At 42.0% G+C, this 17,593-nt stretch overlaps 1 protein-coding gene across 1 annotated transcript in view; it reads right to left on the reverse strand.

Moving 5' to 3' along the window:
- PAK5 (p21 (RAC1) activated kinase 5) overlaps positions 1-17,593 on the reverse strand; it is a gene marked incomplete at both ends in the record, with an annotated part of 91,744 nt that overhangs the window by 9,700 nt on the left and 64,451 nt on the right. The window contains 3 exons of the mRNA XM_080930958.1: positions 3,867-3,993; positions 4,698-4,831; positions 7,857-8,348. Of these exons, the coding sequence (XP_080787084.1) occupies positions 3,867-3,993; positions 4,698-4,831; positions 7,857-8,348 (753 nt within the window). The remainder of the gene's footprint in view (positions 1-3,866; positions 3,994-4,697; positions 4,832-7,856; positions 8,349-17,593) is intronic.

Below are 17,593 nucleotides of genomic sequence, written 5' to 3' on the forward strand. Positions count from 1 at the left end.
GAGGACAGTGCTGCCAGCCCCCCCCCAGGATTATGGATATTTGAAAGTTTATGGGCTCTGCGTTGCCTCTCCTCTGGGTGTAGGCCACCCTAGTGCACTGGACTAATAAACATTTTGCTTTTGTATCAAAAAAAAAAATAAAGTTTATGGGAAATCTCCCAAGTTTTAAGATGGGGGAATCAGTTTAGAGAGAGAGAGAGAGAGAGAGAGAGAGAGAGAGAGAGAGAGAGAGAGAGAGAGCATAAAGCCCACTTTTGTGCATGCCCTTTCAAGGAATGGGTTTATTGGTCATCTATATGAATTCCTTTTCAGTTTGGCAAAGGTCATTCACTTGTTGCTTACTGGCCTCTAAGTTTCATACAGAGCCATGTGAAACAGCTTGTTTCTTCCACTCCATCCATTTCTCTTCATGCTCATTTAAAAATCCCAGTCCTGGACAGAGACCAGAAAGCCCGTTGGAACCCAAATGCTCTGTCGATCTGTGTGGGGGAATGAGCACATTTGGGGCAATACAAGAAACAAGGTCCAGCCAGCTTGCTGGTGGTTCCTTCTTCCTGGGACCCTGCCACCCCTGACAGCATGAGCTTTGTCCATCCCAACCTTCTGCCTCTGCATCCAGGAGGCTGCTCTGATGGTCCTGTTCCAGTTCTGGGATCACCGTGCCTTGTTCTTCTCACTTGCTTAAGTTAATTATGGAAATCTCCACACTTAGCACCTTCTGTTGAATGTTTGTCAAGATGATTGATTGATTTCTTTATTGTATCTATGTCTACGTTCTGGAGTTACAATGAGGCAGCACTATGCCTGTCCTTCTCATGTGGGTTCTGGGGATCTGCATCCAGAACTCCGTATGTGTGCAGCAAACACTTTTACCCACAAAACTAATTTTCCTGGTAAGGATCAATCAAATAGGCATTTTACTTACTACTCCATCTATGTTTGTTGTTACATCTAAATGATATAGTTTAATGAAATAAGTACTTTCTTGTGTTCAACCTTAGGATATATATTTTCCTAGCACTCACAATAATGAGCATTCAGAAAATAAATATGTGAATAAATCACCAAGACCAGGAACATCCACAGTGCTTCTATTCTTGTAGGCCCTTCTGACTACATGGAGGTTTAAGGAAGCTTGAGATACAGGTCCTACCTTTGAGAATTTATCAACTGGGTAGTTTAATAATCTTGTATATTAAACAGAGGTTAAAAAAATCTTTAATTAAGTTGATTAAACACTGCCCTATGATTTTAGCCCCCATGTGACTTCAAATCAGATGTGTTTCCAGGAAAAGAAACCTCCAGACCCAGGGAAATATGCATGGATTGAAACTGCCCTGCTTTTGTTTCTTCATGTCCCATCCCTAGAACTGATTCATGGACCTCTTCAGTGCTCCGTGTATTTTGTGCTCGTGGGGCCTTACGTAGGTGCTTTCTGAGTCACGGAGAGGATTTTTGCCCTCCTCCTATACTTCATGTGTATAGACATGTCTTCTCCTTTGCAGCCCTCTGTTGTGTGACTTTCTACTTTATCTTAGGAAGAGGAGTTGTTGGAGGCTAGTGGGGGTGGGCTGAAAGGCTAAAGCCCTTATCTGGCCAATATGAGGACTATAGCTAAGGCCCACAGAACCCAACTGGGTGAGCATGAGAGCCTCCCTGTAATTTCAACGTGTGGAAGGTGGAGACAGAGAATCCCCTAGGGCAAGCTGGATAGTATCAGTGAGTTCTGGGTTCAACTGAGAGACCTGGCCTCAATGAAAGGGAAAAGCAGTTAAAAAAGATTTTCAATCATCACACGTAAGCTGTCACATGCATGCACATACATTCTCACAGGTACATCGGAACATGAAAGTCACATTATACCTATGTGCATGCAGGAAAAAAGTGCAGTCTATGCTCTATCCCTTGAAACTGGGATCCTGTGAATGTGTGATCTACTTTAACTAAAATGATATAACCTGAGGGCTGCAATGCATGTGTGCATTGACTCTGCATCAGGGATTTCCCTTCTTGATACTTTTGGGAACACTGTGACATGCAACATGTGGATTATCCAAGGCTACTCTACAGGGAGATGAGAGACACATGGTCCCATTAGCACTCTCTCTCCCACTGCATACCAGCTAGCTACAAACAAGACAGAGACCATCATCAGCTTGTGAGCAGCCCACAGCTGATGGTCCCTATCACGTTCTTGTAATAGGCTGGATTTCAATATAGAGGAGAGAGATAACTCCAGCCAGATGGAGAATGCCCATGTCACACCAGAATTTGCTGAAGAATTCTCAGAGTGCTGAGGTGGAAGAACCTCCACTCTAGCCTGGTTGAAAGCCAGCAACTACAAGTTCATGACAGAGACCCTCAGCTGCAGGCTGTTGACAAGAGCAGAGGCCAGTTGTCTTAGCAGATGAAACTCAAACTACTGACCTATGCACTTTTGAACAAACGCATGGTAATTGTTTTAAGCCACATACTTTTGAGTGGTTTTACTGTACAACCAAGCAAACTTATGCTTGTCCTTGTATTGCTCTTTTCAAAAAAGTTTTAACAGGAGTATTGACAAAACGCAGTAATTAAAACTGTTCATGCACAAACCTTAAATTGCATGCCATATATGCACACACATGTAAATATGAAACAAGAGAGAATAGGATTATGAGACATCGTTCTCCTCTTTACTTGACTAAATTTACTAATTAATCTATAGTAAAACTTAATTTTTTAAAAAATGAAACACGATGAGCCAAAACAGATTGGCAGTTTCTTCCAACTCATCTCTGATAATTCTTCAGCAAATTCTGATGTGACAAGGATGTTTTTCATCTCCCCGAGGTTGCTGGGTTATAAAAGCCAGATACCATGAAGAGATGCCTATTTCCTTATCCCAAGCTCACTTCCTCTGGGGAGATCTTAGGAGAGTAAAAAGAGCCTAGCTAGTGAGAGTCTGTGTGTCAAGACTTTTCACTAATGTGGAATTCAAATTTGCCACATCTCTGATGGTCACAGATCCTACATTCTGCTGACTTCTGAACTTTGACAGAAACTCCTGCATAGATTATGTTGACAAGAAATGCAGAACTCTGGGTATCAAAACATAGTTTGGTAAATGTTTTCTCTTTGCCTTTTAAATCAAATGCCTTTTCTTTCTCTCTTCGGACCTTCTCAAAGCAGCACGTGGCGGAGAGTAAATTGACCGCTTCCTGGAGACTGGAAGCAAGGAGCAGAGTGAAGTGGGGACATTTATTCTAAAGCTTCATCTGGCAAATTCATGATACTGGCCTCCATCGAAGATCAGAGCTCCTGCCCAGCAGTCCCAAACCTCACAACCTCTTCAGCACACATCAGTGACAGTGATGGTCTAGTTCAGAGTCCTGTACCCATCTGGATGGCTTGTTTCTTATGATTCTTCTACGTCTGTTTTCACATAGGCAAATTATCTTTTAGAGTCTCCTCAAAGTAGTCAGGAAGACTTGGTCATTGGTTTCTCCCATGGAAACAGAGATTTTGAAGTTATGCAGACTCACAGGAAGAAAGTAGACAGAGCCAAAGAAAAGCCAAACTCATTTAGCAAGAAAAAAAATGGAATGCAGTAGAAAGTTAAAAGAAATTCTCATAGTCTCCATTATTTCCCACTCTCATTGTGGCCGAGACACATTCTCCGTCAATTTCAGGTCACTGGTAATTCTGAGTAACAGGATGACACAGAAGGAAGGCAATTTCCTCTTTGCAAGCTCTGGGAACTGGAGTGGGCGATGTGCAACTAACAGAAACTAGAATTGTGAGGAAGTGTTCTTAAAGAGAGAATCATGTCCATGACAGGCAAGCTGACAAACTTAACTGGAGGGGACCCAACATGAAAACCTTACCCGGCCATCACTTGTCAGAAGAATGGAGTCACTCTTTATGTCCCTGTGAATCACTCCTTGGTTATGAAGGTAGGACAGAGCTTTCAGAACTGACAGGCAGACTGTAGCTGTCTGTTCTTCATTCATTCTAGGAAGGAGAAAACATTTAAGGATGAAGACAGGTTTAGGTACAGCTTTCTGATGCTCAAGAGATGGCACTTGGGTTCTGGGGAACTTGTGCGTGTCTCTAGCCTCACCTAGAAAAGAAATCCAAATAAAGAAAATGAAGTTCCTGGGACATGAATTATCACAGAATATTAATCCTTGCACTGAGCATTCCAGGGGCCCAACATAAATCAAGAGAAAGTGAAAACATTTGTTAGCTTTTGAGTAATTAGTACAAATTCATGTCCCTGAACTCTTATACTGTAGGCTCTGAAGTTGTATTTGACTAGAATTGAATTTTTTTCTTTTTTTTTTTTTTTTTTGTTTCCTAACAGGATCATTACAGTGACATAAAAGTTTGGTCATTTACCTGTTCCTTCTGTCCTCAGATGATCCTGGTGGCGTTAGCATATGGACATGGCATGACAACTCAGGAGGAAAAAAAAATCTAAACTCCATGTAAGTGATGTAAGTTCTGCTGCTGGTTACTAAAACCGAGTTCTAGTAGGATTCTGAGATTGAGTCAGTGTGTATCAATTCAGAGTGTAGGATGGGTACTTATTTAATTTGTGGTTTAGTAATGAGCTCTCTGGGGAGGGGGGGCTGCAGACCTTGAGTGCAGGTGTTGATTTATGAAGAAGTCATGCAGGTAGTTACTGCAGTCATACTGTGAATGGTCTGCCTTACCTGGTATGAGTGACAATGTCTGTCAAGGCACCACCTTCTAGAAACTCCATGACCACCCAGAGCTCATCTCCAACCAGGTAGCTGTTATACATGTCAACTACATTGTCATGGTGGTAATCACGCATTATTACAACCTGCATGAGGGAGAAAGATGCATGTTTACTGTCTGCTGCTGAGATCTGGGTATGTTTTCACTGGTGGTCTTAAAAAAAATACTTTGAATGAGATGCGGTGAGTGCTGGGGAAATTGTTCAGGAATCTACTGCAGATGAGAGGCATCAGCATTAGTTACCTATAGTGAAGAGAATCCAATATATTTGCTTAAACAAAAAGGACAGGCCAGACAGACAACAGAAAGATCAAAAGGATGTTCGGGGCAGAGAAAAGTTAAAAAGAGGGAGGACTTTCAGTTATATAGCAAAGTTTGTCAAAGATAAAGTTTACTTTGGCATTTTGGAAAGTGCAGTCAGACATATCGAAAGGGCCTGTATAGCTCATTCTCCGTACTTTGCTGGGGGGCAACCCACCAAGGATTTAGTAAGCTGAGTGGGTAGTGCTGGGGCCCACGAAGTAAACAGTTATTAAAGGGGCTGTAAGAAAACAGATTATGTAGGATAGATCTGAGGAAGAATTGGTCTGAATACAAAAAACATACTTAGATGTTAAAAAATCAGATGCTATAGCCCGTTAAAAGACCAAATTATGCCTACTTGTTGGGAAGAGCATCTGGGAATTGTTGCCCTGTAGCTACTTCGAGTTGATTTTCAGAATTTGTGTGAAGTGATAAGCTATGCCTGTCTCTTCTGGAACTATGCTATAGAAAAAAATTCTAAGAATCAGAAACAGGATACAGGGGAGGTGTCCAAGCCCACTTATCTGTGTGGCTTCCAGGGCTTATGTAAGGTACTGAGCATCTATTGGGAACTAGAGATGAGGGAGGCCACTGGGCCTTCATAGAGCCTCCATTTATGACGTTTCAGATGTAGCTGAGAGCACTGTACAGTGTCCATGGACCAACTTACTTCTGTACTCTAATAGGAGAAGTGAGAATGCTCCCAACAGTATGCTCAAAGTCTCAAGCATCCACAGACTGTTTTATAGATGTGGACCAACGACAGCTCTGTCAAAGTATCTATTTCCAGATTGCTGGTGAAGTCACAAAAGGGACAAAATGCCAAAACACTGGTTTTTTTTTTTAATCTTTTGGGCTTATTTTTGTATTTTTTTGTTTTGTTTTTTTTTGGTACAGTTACTCCTGTCTTCTTACTCATTATAGAGCTCCTAATTGATACATAGGCAATAAATATAAAAAAGTTAATTTGTACATGTATAATGAATGCAAAAACTGATGTTAAAATTATTCCTATCATCAGTAAGACAAATGTCACAACTCTATTGGAAAAGCAAACAAAGGTTATTTATATGATTTATGGAAAAATTAAATGGCATATAAATACATAAAATAAAGTCAGACAACTAGCAATAAAATTCTAATTAAAGTAGTAAGATTTGTCCATGTCTATGAGATCAGCAGAGATAATATGACATCTACTAATGGCCATAAATGTGACAGAGGATTGTTACTGGTAAGGACCCAAGCTAGTATTTTTCTAAAACCATTATATATTAATTCTCTAAAAACTATAAATATTTATGTGCCATTTGGGTTGTTAATCCCACATTATGAATCTAATAAAAATTATAAAACATGCAGCTAAACAGCACTCACTGTAAACATTATAAATCAGAGATTATTTAATAAATATGATTTATATAATATAGGATGGATGAATTTGAGGCCATTGAAGAAATATGCTTAGTATATTAAAATATGATAATTTACTATCTAAAATTTTATTAACATGAAATGAAATCCTAAGTTAAACATTAAGTTAAAATACAAAGCCATCAGTCTACATGTATAGTATGATTCCAAATAGAAGATAAGTAAATAGTAGAATATAAGAAAAAATACTAAAATATTAATGTAGGTTGCTATTGCTTGCTTCCAGGGTTAATGGTACATATATATGTATAAGGTTGCAGGCCTTGTGAATTCATGAGTTACATATCTCTTTAATCTAACAAAAATGTATGGAAATAGTTTTTAAAATGAGTATGTACTATAAACCCTTTTTGTCCTTACGATTCTATAAATGACATAATACAACAAATATTTGTATAGCATATAGCATTTGCACCGTGATAGAACAATAAGCAATCTAGTAAATGATACATCACGAAGAGGAGAAGATGCATGAATGAAATGTAAGTACTTTACATCCTTTATAGGAAGGACACAAACAGGTATGGAGTTTGCTGTTGGGGAGACAGGACGGCTCCCCTAGAAACACTGAGTAGTGGGTGTACCCACGGGGACAGACAGCACAGGATGAGGTCTGGACTCTGCTGGACAGGCCTCAAACCCTGGCAGTCATTTAACCAATCCGGGTTGCTTTGTCTCTTACACGGTAACACGTTTCTACCTCAAAGGGTTGTTGCTCAACTAGGCTGGTGCTTAGCACAGTGGCTGATACTCATGGAACACTTTATAAAAGTCACAGCCATGTATGCATAGAACAGGGCTAGAGGAAGGACTGCAGGGGGATGTTGGCTTTGCCTTTCTATTTGAAGTGCCAATCTATGACTGAAAACGTAATATTCCTCTGTCTGTCTGTCTGTCTCCATCTCTCTCTCTCTCTGTGTGTGTGTGTGTGTGTGTGTTGGGTGGGATGTGTGTAGTGCTGGGTACATGGGTGTGAGCAGGTATATGAAGAATAAAGGATAACCTTAAATGCTGTTACTGAGAAGTGTTGGTTTTATTGAGCAGGGTCTCTTACTAGCCGGGGGTCCACCCAGAGGGTTGGCCCTCTAGCTTGCACTAGAAAGCACTAGATTGGAGCAAGTAAAAATTGGAGATTTCTCTGAACTGGGATTAACAGCATTTATGACCCTGCCAGGCTGCTGCTGCTGCTGCTGTTGTTGATGATGATGATGTTTTACTTGATTTCTGGCCAGGGAACTTAGGTCTTTATGCTTGCATACTGAGCAGTTTCCTAAGGGAATTTTCTCCCCAGCCCCTGCATACGTACTGTTTCTGAAATAGGAAGTAAATATTACATCAACATGAAGAAGAGGCAATCCAAACCCAGCATTCACCTCATTAAAAAGGAGTTCCCGTCGCTGTTGCTTTCGGAGGTCCATTTTCTTCACTGCCACTTGCCTGCCCGTGTGCTTCTCTGTTGCAATGCACACGATGCCTGTCGACCCTTCTCCGATTTTAATAAAGTTATCCAAATATTCCCTGGGGTCTCCCGGGCTGACCACCAGTTGCAGGGCAGCTCGGAACTGTTCATGGGATACCCTGGAGGGCTGCTGGTCTGAGGAGGAGCCCCAGCTGGGTGGAGGGTAGGTGCCCGAGGAGATACTGAGAGAGCTCAAGTAAGAAGCGGTAGAGATATACTGAGAACTGGTTTGCAGGGAAGGATGGTGGTATAGGGATGCTTTGTGGTACCCAGAAGGGTACTGGTGACTACTTGAAGAGTAGCCTGCTTTGCTTTGACTTTGAGGTAGTTTGGTGGGGCCTCTGGGGTAGGTGTCGGACCCTGACAGTGGAGGACTGAAGACCATCTGCGCGCGATCGTAATCCACCTGGGAAGAGAGACACACATGGGCAATATTCACTACATCGCGATCTGAAGCCTGTGGCTGTGACAAGAAGGAGGAGAAGCAGTGCCAACAGGACCTGCCTGGGCACCTACAATACCAGCTACACCCAGGAAAGTCCTTTCCCACTTCTATGCCACCCATCCCTCCAACCACTGGCTTATTGGATTCATATGATCCTTATCCATTTTTGTTTTCTTGTGCCACAATACATTTTTGTGTTTGCCATAATCATAAAGAAAAGACCCCCATTATAAAGGACATTAATTCCCAGCCAACATTTGAGGGGGAAATGTCAGGGGCAGGAAGGAGAATTTCTCCATGCTTTCAGACTTATCTCCTTGAAGGGAGTGCGTGAAATTCTTGTATACAATACAGCTCCTATACCAATAAAAGATAAGACATGGCTCCTGGTGCTAAGTAGCTTTTGCTTCAGTATTTAGTAAGAGTATAGGATTTTTCAGCAACTAAGTTCAATTGAGAATAAAGAAAAAACTTCAGGTATTCATGAGAAAAAAAAAAATTTGGCTTTGGCCAGCCTTCAGTGAGATCCCAGGGAAAACACATTTCATTCTGATGTTGAGGAGTAGGGATAAGGGAACTTGGTAGTAGAGAGGCGGGAGGACAAGAACAAGGAGGAGAAGGAAGCCAGCAAACTGCTGTGTCCATTTGAACGGCCCCAGCCTTGTGGTACAGCTTCTCTCAGAGAAATGGCTTGCTCTGCCTTTCTCCAACTGCTCCACCAGGTGAACACACCACAATCCGTCTGAGAAGACCATGGTTCAAAGAGTAAGGCTTCCTGCCATGAATGAGCTAGAAACCGACACCCGTGAGCTATGGTGAAAGCGCCTCCTGTAGCTCATGTCTGTCCCTCAGGTCACAGTAGCCCAGCCTGATTCTTTGACTGCAGCCTTATAAGGGATGCCAAGACAGAGTCAACTACCTAAGGATCCCCGAATTACTGATATCCAGAAAGAACGAAATAGTAAATGTTTGTATTTTCTGTCTTAACAGGCAGTGTGTTAAACAGCAGTACATTTTGTTCCCTGAGAGTTCGTTACAGAACAATTGATAGCTGATATACTGAGAGATCTGACCCAGGAATTTGTGCAAGTTGATAAATGTACACTGTTGTTTCAAACAACAAAGCCCTAGGATAATTTGTTAAAAAAATAGACAACTTATTAATGGAGACATTTTTTTTCTGATTTCTGCTATGACTCCATTAAGCTTATTAGACACTCATGTTGAGATATCACCTAAATGACTTAGACGACAAAGTCCCAGGATAAATGGAGAGTAAAAATATGAGTGTGAGAACCATCCATGGTTACTTGGTATTAAAGACATGATGCTGAAGTTGTAACAAAAGGTGCAAAGCATCCAACATCTACCCGTTTACAATATCAGAAAGAACAGAAGGTCTCTGCAAAATCAGACAGAAAAGTAGTGGCCAGTGATGTGGGAAGGAAACACAAAGGCAGCACAGGACTTTGGACATGGCTGAAAAATATTTCATGAGGGGATAAATGAGTGTTGTGGAATATCCCTAGAGAATGATAAACCGGGCAAGACGGGGGAACTGGCAGGCATCAGCAGCTTCTACCTACTGCATGTAAGGATGTCCGTTCGTTCCATCATACAAGGGAGCAAGGACTGCATATAGCGATCTCCTGAAAACCACTACCATAGCACCATTCTTGGTTGTTCTGCACTGAGGTTTTGGCTCTAATGACAGTGATGTCCTATAACACAAGTAACATGTAACACATGTAATACATGTAATAGTCAGCTGTTCTAGCTGCAGGGGCATGTCACTCCATTCAGATGGGTCCACCACTCTGATGGCATTGGAATAGGGAACAGAACAGGTATCCTCCTAAGTCGGAGTCCTGCCTTCTATGCAGAGGAACATACTTGGACATATCATGACTCTGATCATTTCAGTCAAGATCTTCAACATCTTTGGGCCTCAGCTTCCCCATTTATAAAATGAAATAATGATAAATATATTAACATTTCATTCCTCAGACTATAGAAACTTCAAAAGATTGTGTAGATATGAAAGGATTTGAGAGATGATGGGCCAATAAACTGTTATAGTTCTGTAAAGTACTTCATATTATTATATGGCAATACAAAAGAAAAAAACTCAAGAGCAACAAAAACTAGTTATTGTTTACAGACTATGTATGACATAGCAATGTCATACATGTCCCTGTAATTAAGTTCTTTAAACATAAAACGTTTAATTATAATATACTGAACAAATGTTAAAGTTAACCTACTCTATTAGAAACCAGACTCATTTTATAAGGTAAGGCCTTGTGTGTGTGTGTGTGTGTGTGTGTGTGTGTGTGTGATGGAAACAGGGTAAAGGAACATCAGTGTAATTTAAGCAACTAGAATCTTGCTTTCCAGTGAGCTACCATTAACCAAAAGCAGGTTCATCAGCAAGGATGGTAGAAAAGGCTAAGTAAAGTCTAAACTTTTTGGGGGAGGCATGGGGGAGGTTTAAATGCCATCACTTTTCATCATCCTCATGGAGAGATATTTTTTTGTTTCTCATAGTTAATACAAAATTGCATTAATCTCCCATGAGCGCGTATAGCTGATCTCTAAAGGTATATTATAGACAGTGGATTATGGCCAGTAGGAGTCACAAACACCACTTTGCACTGCGTTGGGGGCATTTCCTCCTCTGTCAGCTGTCCCAGCATTATTAGGATCTACTCTGAGCAAGTAGCTTATGGCATATGAAGAGAAGGCACATGCCTGCATAAAGGGGACAATTTCCTCTTGCAGACAAGACAATTGTTTTCTGAGAGCAGATCATCTTTGAAATTAGGTGTTTTAGATAAGAAGATGCAATTGTCTTTCTCGGCTGCTGCTAAGAGGTGCAGACTCTTAAAGCAGTAATGTGGAGCGTCTGCAACCACAAGGGAGAATGTTGGAGCCAAACTAAATGACTCAGAAAAATTAACTGTCTGCTTCGGGCAAGTGAACATGTGTTCTTTCCTGGGGGCCTTTACCCGTCCATTCGAAAGGATGATAGCAGACAACCAGGCTTTCCAAAGCAGAAGTACAGGAGTGACCCCCCTGGGGCCATGAAGTCACCGAACTTTCACATTGATCTTAACCAGTTGCAGTGATGGAGCTTGTTACAGACTCATGCCCATGGGAAAGACCTCATTGCTTTAAATTCTGTTTTGTTGTCAATACAACTGAGGCTTGGGAACATAAGATATTTGACATGTAACTCAGGCCAATGGCCCTCTGTGCCTATGAGAATCACCAGACATGATGCTTCTGCTGAGGTCTATCCCGTATTCACAGAACAGGGCTTCTGGATGCCCCGAGAGACCTTAGCACATTGGCACCCGGATCTCATTTCTAGACAGGCTTCAGTGATAGGGGGTGGGTGTAGACAGAGGAGGGCAGGGTGTGTCCCTATAATGGCAGAGATAAGGGATGTCCTAGTACTTATCTGGGATCTCACATATCTGAGTATCTGGAGAAAAATTAGAATTGGACCAGAAAATAATGAATAATAAGGCTTATGGGAGAAAACCCTAAGGGCGGTACTTTTTTTTTGTTTTGTTTTGTTTTTAACAGTGTTGGCTTAGATGACTCTTCAAAAGTACGCCAAAAAAAAAAAAAAAAAAAAAAAAAAAAGAATTGATCATCTATGTCTACAGCTCCTTAATTTCAGTTTTGCTTTGGTCCAAGCCAATGCTGTTCTCAGTCACAACGATACCCAGCTTACATCCATATGGTCTTTTTATGAAGGGAAGCCAAGTTGCTTTTCTGTGATGTGACTGCCTTCCCCTCATACACACTCCTGACATTTCTCTAACTGGTCTTTCTCAAGTCTGTATTTGAGAGTTCCACTGAAACACAGATGATAACCCATGTACATTCTTGTATGCATGTGTTCACACAGAGAAGTCCAACTTGCGCTGTGAAATCTGTTCTTCATGCAATTTAGAGACATATTCCAGAAGAAAAAGGAAGAGCTATGAAGTTTACAAGAGCAAGCCTGTGTCTGGTGTTTGAGAAGGGATGTGGAAGCAGTTGTTTAGTAAAAGCGTGGTGCAGTTGAGTTAGGCTATCAAAAGGGATGGTAATTACTAAGAGAACCACTGTATCTCCCAGAAGCCACACTCTAAACCATTTCCAAAGGGTGTGTGTTCGTGTGTGTGTGTGTGTGTGTGTGTGTGTGTGTGTGTGCGCGCGCGCAGTTTTCCCCAAGAGTCCTCAGTGCAAGGACTGAGCAGGAGCAGAAAGCCTTAATGTAGGAGAGCAAACAGTAGAGACACCATAAAGACTGTCCCAGTTCCACCGGGGAAAGCAGTGCGGTGTGCTTTGTGACCAAGTAACTACAGGAATGACTTCCCTCCCACCATACTCTAAAGGGGATTCCCATATGGCCCAATGTAATAAAAGACAGCTAGATCAATTGTTTTGCAAATTATCACCCCGGGCTGCCAAACCAGTTAGCCTCTGCAGCGCGCCAGAAGACCAGTAATGATTGTTGCACACCAGCTCCATTTGGAGAGGAAATTCTCTCCACAGGAATCTTTAAAAACACACAAATAAATAAAGAGCCGTGCTTTTCTTCCTTTTGGGGTTGTTAATAACATACACTTGGGATTTTAGTTTCCCCGAGACCTTTTAGTATGTCATATACATTAATTCTTAAAGAAATGTGCCTTTTTGTGTCTCTAGTCAAGATGTGAGGTGGGGGAGGAAGCTTATTATGTGAGAATAAATAATTCCCAGCTAACAGTTCAGCCAGAATGCCCTTCTATAATAAGTGCACTGTCTCCAAGGATAGGGTTAGGCACAGGCTTGTGATGTATCAACATTATAAGTAATTATAGCAATGAATTCATTTAATCAATCAATTTCAGCAGTGGTGCACTGCAGTGGACAGGGCATAAAACTCCTCGCCGCTATCAATTGCCCCGATTACAGCTGGCTGTCAGCCAGAATTCCCCTGATCCATGTTAGTTAAATGCACATTAATCTGAATTTGGCAGTGTAATCAAGGACCTAACTGAACTGTGAAATTGAATTCTGCAGTAGAACATCATTTGACCATTTTATGCCAAGGCTGGAAGGAAAAAAAAAAGAGGGTGGGAGAAAGAACAGAGGGGGAAATATTCCTGCTACAGCATGTCTTTGTCATCAGGAGCCCCTGCACTGACATCAGGGCGGCTGTGGCTGGGTGGTGCCGGAAGCTGGTGTGTGCTATGGCTGAGCTGTGCTTCTCTCCTACAGAATGGGGACCGAGGGATGTTCCGTGAAGGATGGAGATTACAGAGAAGGGAGACAGCTGCTTCCAGGGCTCAGTTGTGACGCTCCAATACACCTTTTTGGAACACAATAAAACAAAGAGATTGCTCATCTCAAAAGAAAAAAAAATAGGAAAAAAGGAAAAATGGCAGACTGGGTGTTGCTTGCTCTACACAAATGAGAACAGGATAAAAGCGAACAGCAGCCCTCTATTGTCTGCGCTTGGAAAGTACATCTTAAATTTTTCTGGACTCAAAGGGAAATGCTGACAGAACCAGCTTTGGTACTGGGAGAGGAAAAAAGAGCATCTATAAGAGAACAAGAAAGAATCACTAGTGTTTTTTTTTCCCCCTGCAGAGACATCTTAGGGACTGGTAATTAGGAAAAGGCAAGTCAATCATTTCCGTGCTCCCTGTGGTGCTCTGCAAATGGTTCCTTCCATTTTATAGGCAGGAAGCACCACTGACGGGGACTTTGATTCCTGCTTGCTCCCAGGCAAGCTGTACAGCCCTGCCTGAGGCTGATGGGCTCATGGGCCTTCATTCTTGCTTTTCCCAGCGGTTGCTGTCCTCTGAGCTACAGTCTATCTCATTGCAGGGCATGTAGGAAGCTCCATTGAACTCTAATAAAGTAGTTACTGTTGCTTCTGCCAAAGGCAAAACTTTGATTTTTACTGATCTGGTGAATTTCCTTCCTAGTTCTTACTTTCATTTACAAAAGGGAGCAATTAGTTCCGTAGTGGATGTGGCACATTTACTCTGGCTGCCTGACAGGGGTACATAGCACATGTTGGGGGCTGACACTCAACCTTGATAAAAGAGGAAAGCGTTGAAAGTGAGTAGTGGTAACAAGCAACCCTTGTGATCTGCAAAGCATGGAGTGTCTCCTTATGCTGCTGAGGTAGGGGGTTTGGGGGTAGGTTGGATTCTGGGCTCTTAGACAAACTTGCTGCATTTGGAGACCGTGTGCAGTAGGAAACAGTTTAGTGCACTGATCAAGTTGCCAGGTATTTTCCCCAAGACCTTGAGTTGGAATTTCATTTTGGCCCATAGGGATATACATCCCATAACAAGGAACCCGAAGAGCCAAGCATTTCACTAAATAAATATGTGCAAGGATGTCCAGACATGTTGTTACTGACCTCTGCAAATGGGCAGAGAGTTCTTCTAGGAAGATGTGACTAAGTCTGTAATGAGCAGACTCAAGCACACTGATATTTCTGGCTTTTCCTCTACCTCTGAGTTGGCATGTGTAATTACTCCCGTAATTGTTTTTCCTACCTCAAAGGAAGTAGCCCCCATCCAACAACAGACACTCTGCCTTATCGTCACCCAGTGCCTCAAAAAACTGCACAGGGACTCAGTCCACGGGGGATTGTCTCTTTGAATGCTTCTGAATATTTGTTGATGCATGCCAGGGTTCTGAGAAAATTAGGGATGGGCAATACCAGGCTAAACTCATTTTGCCTTTGAATTTGGTAGCAGAGAGTACTACTCACGGTGACTAAAATATGACTTTCCTTTAAATCATCCCCAGGAAGAAAAAACATTCCCAGGAAGCTGTAAGTTCATGTAAAATATAACTACATTTATACCCCTGTGGCAGATGTTAAAGATTACATGATATTATCCTTTATACACCTCAGTGAGGGCCATTCGGGGACATGTCTATGAAGGAAACAATGATAAAGATAATAACATCCATTGTCATGTGAAGCCATTTAGTATTTTTTCCCCAAGTAGGGTTTTGGTGAAGTCCCCAGGCTTCAGCAGCCCTGCCATCACACTAAGAATCAGCCTCCTAATGGGTTCCTAGATGGTGGTCCACAGAACAAAAAGCAAAAGAGAAAAAGTTGAGCCACAGTTGATGCTTTCATACTGCCGGAGTCTGAGCATACCAGTGCCACCAATAACAGCGAGACTGGGAACATAAGCCATTGTGATTTTCCTCCCTGAGAAAGCAAAGGGACAGCCAAATAGTGAACAGGATTCCTCTAGCAACCCCAGGCGAAGTTCCAGGTAAGCTTGCACCCTTCTCTATGCACCTACTGTTCTAGAGAAATTGTGACCACCTTAATATGTCATCTGTTTGAGACACCAAGAACTACAGCACCAGATGCTCCTGTTGCCCTGCATATAGGAGGTGGTGTGGTAAATTGACCAAGATGTATACACAGTGCACACTCGTCCCCTAGCTTCCATGATGAGTCTGAGAGTTACACTTTGAATATAGAGTGAAGAAAACATTAGATGATGCAATGAGAGAGCTCATGTGGCTCACTAAGACTTTGTACGGTAGTGAGGCATTTACTCAGTACACTGGGCTTTCTCTGACCCACACCTCTAAAATGAGCACGGTCCATAGGCATGGGGAAGTCTGTAAAGAGGAACTAGACAGGATAATAAGGTTTGTTTCCATGGTTTAAAAACATGTAAGAGATTCCATACAGAGAGGATATTTATAGGACCAGCTTTACTAGAGATGGTAGCTAAGCAAAAATAACACCAGGAATAAGGGTTAATACTATTTGCCATGTACTAACTCCTTGATGTTTATTAATCTTGATTCTCATCACACGCTCAAAGTACAAAATCAAAGCACAGAGAAGCTCATATGGCTTGTAAGGACTCAAATAGAAATCTAGACCTTGAATGTTCCTATATTTGGTGACAACATTTTGTCTTTAAGAAAGTCAAACAAGGCTATCATCCAAGATAGGATGAATTCATAGAAAAAGTCTTACAGATCTTCCCACCTAAGTCTTTTTTGTAGCTTGTGGTTTCAGTATTTGCCCATAATTTATATTTTTAATTATTATTATTTTTATTGGATAATACTTACATTTCAAATATTATCCCCTTTTTGGTTCTTCTCTGGAACCCTCCTATCCCATTATACTCCTGCTTCCTTAAGGGTGCCCCCCCTTCCACGTGACACTCCCACATCACTGCCCTGGCATTCCCCTACACTGGAAAATCAAGCCTTCCCAGGACCAAGGGCCTCTTCTCCCATTGATGCCAGAAAATGCCATCCTCTGCTATATATGGTACTGGAGCCATGGGTCCCTCCATGTGTACTCTTTGGTTGGTGGTTTAGTCCCTGGGAGCTCTGGGATATCTGGTTGGTTGATATTATTGTTCTTTCTATGAGGTTGCAAACTCCTTCAGCTCCTTTAGTGCTTTCTCTAACTCCTCTATTGGGGTCCCTGGGCTCAGTCCAATGGTTGGCTGTGAGCATCTGCCTCTGTATTTGTCAGGCTCTGGCAGAGCCTCTCTGGAGACAGTTATAACAGGCTCCCATCAGCAAACATTTCTTGGCATCCACAGTAGTGACTGGGTTTGGTGTCTGCATATGGGACAAATCCCTAGGTGAGGAACTCTCTGGATGTCCTTTCCTTCAGTCTCGACTCCACACTCTTACCCAGTATTTCCTTTAGACAGGAGCCATTCTGGGTTAAAAATTTGGAGATGAGTGGGTAGCCCCATCCCCTAACTGGGGGCCTTGCCTAACCTCTAGATTGGGGAAATGCCCAACAAGGAGGAGAGAGATGCTGTAACTTATATTTCTAAGTGAACAGAAGTCATATCTGGAACATACTATAAAGAGACAGCTCAAAGAGCTTCCTTGTGCACACAAACCTCCCCAAAGTGAGGGCATCCATCAGTGTGTCCTAAATGAAAAGCCACATACCCACTTTTCTGCTCCTTAGCTTTCTTCTAGGAAAATGTGAATGTTCTGAAAGTCAGAGGGATGTCATTTTGCACCCTGTCCCAGCACTGTATTCCTATACTTGGGGGAATCCCATAAAGACAGTTTTCTGGAGTTTCAGCTTCCTCAACTGCCCAACAAAAGAGCCTGGACTTTTCTGGATATGTAAGACTAACATGCAATATTTGCAAAATGTTCCTCATTGTTCTGAGAACACCGTGGCC

Source organism: Micromys minutus (genome assembly GCF_963924665.1).
Source record: "Micromys minutus genome assembly, chromosome: 17".
NCBI lineage: Eukaryota > Metazoa > Chordata > Mammalia > Rodentia > Muridae > Micromys > Micromys minutus.